Source organism: Sycon ciliatum, chromosome 3 (assembly GCF_964019385.1).
Source record: "Sycon ciliatum chromosome 3, ocSycCili1.1, whole genome shotgun sequence".
Lineage (NCBI taxonomy): Eukaryota > Metazoa > Porifera > Calcarea > Leucosolenida > Sycettidae > Sycon > Sycon ciliatum.
In genome coordinates, this window is record NC_088645.1 from 8534325 (window position 1) to 8536703 (window position 2379).

At 49.4% G+C, this 2379-nt stretch overlaps 1 protein-coding gene across 1 annotated transcript in view; it reads right to left on the reverse strand.

The window, feature by feature from the left end:
- Positions 1-286: 286 nt before the first annotated feature.
- The window catches only part of LOC135811344 (enoyl-CoA delta isomerase 1, mitochondrial-like), a 6525-nt gene continuing 4432 nt past the window's right edge, over positions 287-2379 (reverse strand). The window contains exon 6 of the mRNA XM_065324572.1: positions 287-1099. Within this exon, the coding sequence (XP_065180644.1) occupies positions 933-1099 (167 nt within the window). The 3' untranslated portion in view covers positions 287-932. The remainder of the gene's footprint in view (positions 1100-2379) is intronic.

Consider the following 2379-nt stretch of genomic DNA (forward strand, 5'->3'; position numbering starts at 1 on the left):
GGAGCCCAGAGCCAATAGACATACCAACAACCTCAGCCATGAAAGCTATAGTACCCGACACACTGGATTGTGGAGCCGAAACTAGTCCAAACTCCAACAGGTTGGACACACACACACACACACACACACACACACACACACACACACACACACACACACACACACACCTCAGACCTCAGACATGCCCATTGCGGAAGCGATGATAGCGAACAGCTATGTTAGACACACACACACACACACACGCGCAAACGCACGGTACTGGTATGTATCGCAATGCACCCCGGAATCAAAACGTATAGCGAACAAAATTCTCCAAATCAAGATCAGAAAATATCCTAAGAACAAGAACACAAGTGTCAGGACAGTAACCATGACTCCATGGCACATGCAATAACTGCTTACGGCACCAGTAACTGTAACAACAGGGGAAGAATTTGAATATTTGAAAAGATGCATTGACCGTGTATGGATGACGAGAGGGAAACCGAGCGAAACGAACCTTTGCACGCCTGATGCAGCCTAGTCGTCACAAAATAGACAACCAGACATACTACATGATAGTACTAAGAAGTAGGAAAGATATCGGGGGATGGTAACTCATAGTTCCTATAGCGCAGAGACTATAGCAATTCTCTAGTCCGGGTGGCGGTAAGCGATTGACATATGCCAGTGCTCTGGAATGCGCTCTGAAGTCCGAGGGCAAACCGAGGCGGCAATGGTGGTCAGGGGGGGGGGGGGCGAGCGTGAGGTCCGGTGGGCTCATTTCGGGAGCGATTCAATATGTCTGTACACGTGTGTTCTAGTGCAAGTAGCGGTGGTGGGCAATGTTTCTCGGAACGCACATGGCTGGGGTACAACCAGCAGCAACAATCACGTACGTGCACGTGCAAGTCGGTCTTGGAGAAGGAGCAAGAGACCATGACTGTAGCGATTTACTTGCTCTTAGCCTTGAGTGCCTCAAGGTAGCGGCCCAGACCCGCCTGTACTGAGTCCTGGAGCACAAAGGCGGCAAACATATCAACATCGTTCTCGCGACCGGCTTCAAAGCGTTCGACAATGTGCTCGCGGACCTGTCTCTTCGTCATCACCCGAGCAGCATCTGAACAAGATACAGAAAAGAGAACGCATACACACAGCAAAGGTTATCTCAATCTGTAGGTGCACATCCAGAGCATTCGCAGGTTTGCATGCTTCTCTTGCAACAGGCGTATACATGGCACATGGTGTGTGTGTGTGTGTGTGTGTCCACTCAGAGTTTGAGGATTTGAGGGGGGGGGGGGGGGGGGGCGTGGGGCGTTGGACAGTTCAATAGCCAATTGAGTTATCTTTCTAAGATTCGTTTTGAGTCTCTCTCCCCTCTCCCAGGGAGACCCAGGTGACCAGTTTTGGCAGTGAGCAAGTACAAGTGTGTGTGTGTGTGTGTGTGTGTGCATGTGTGTGTATGCGTGTGTATGTGTGTGTGTGTGTGTGTGTGTGTGTGTGTGTGTGTGTGTGTGTGTGTGTGTGTGTGTGTGTGTGTGTGTGTGTGGTGTGTGGTGTGTGTGTGCCTGTGTGTATATGCAGGAACTACTGGTACAACGGTAGAACGAGGTGCATGTGCTGCAGCTACATTATAACATACTGTAGTGTCTTGTATAAAAGCCTGTTTTGAGTACAAGCCTGATTTTTAAGATACACTGTCAGCGCATACGCCTGGTTTAGTGTTGACATACATAGAGATACGTGGTTTGAATAGAAGCCTGACTTGAATAGAAAGACTAGCACTGACATCGGCTTATACGGCCGTAAGCACCTGCTTTTATACGCGACATTCGGCCGCGGTCACACCGAGCCCGATTCAGCCGTTCAGCCGAAAAAAGCGCTTTTTTCGGCTGAGGTTTCCACGGAAACAGCTGAAAATCGGGGCACCAGCCACTTTCAGCTTTCAGCCCTTTTGGAAGCGCTGAAAAGCTGAAAGTGGCTGAATAACTTTGGCTGAAGTGCAAGAGTACAAGAGTGCAAGTCTGAGAGGAGTTGAAGAACTTCGACGTTTGTTGTAGTCAGGTAGTTTCTTCCCGGGATCCCACGTGGAGATTCAAAATTAGGACGTAGTGTGTACGCAAATCACGTATATTGGGCATAGGGGTCATCCTCCAAATAAAGAAAAACCCGGGAAAACCCGCGTCAGCCAGTTTTGGTGTGACCGTCAGCTGGCTAGTCGCAAGCCACTTTCAGCGCAAGCCAAAAACGGCTGAACTTGGTGAGACCGCGGCCTCACGGCTGTTTTTTTCGCGAAATTTGGACATTTAACAAGATGGCAGCCAAAAGTCTCGATTGGGCTGGATCGGCAAGGAAATTTGAATTTTCAAATTCTCAGCAGCCGATTTCGCTGTGGTTTTC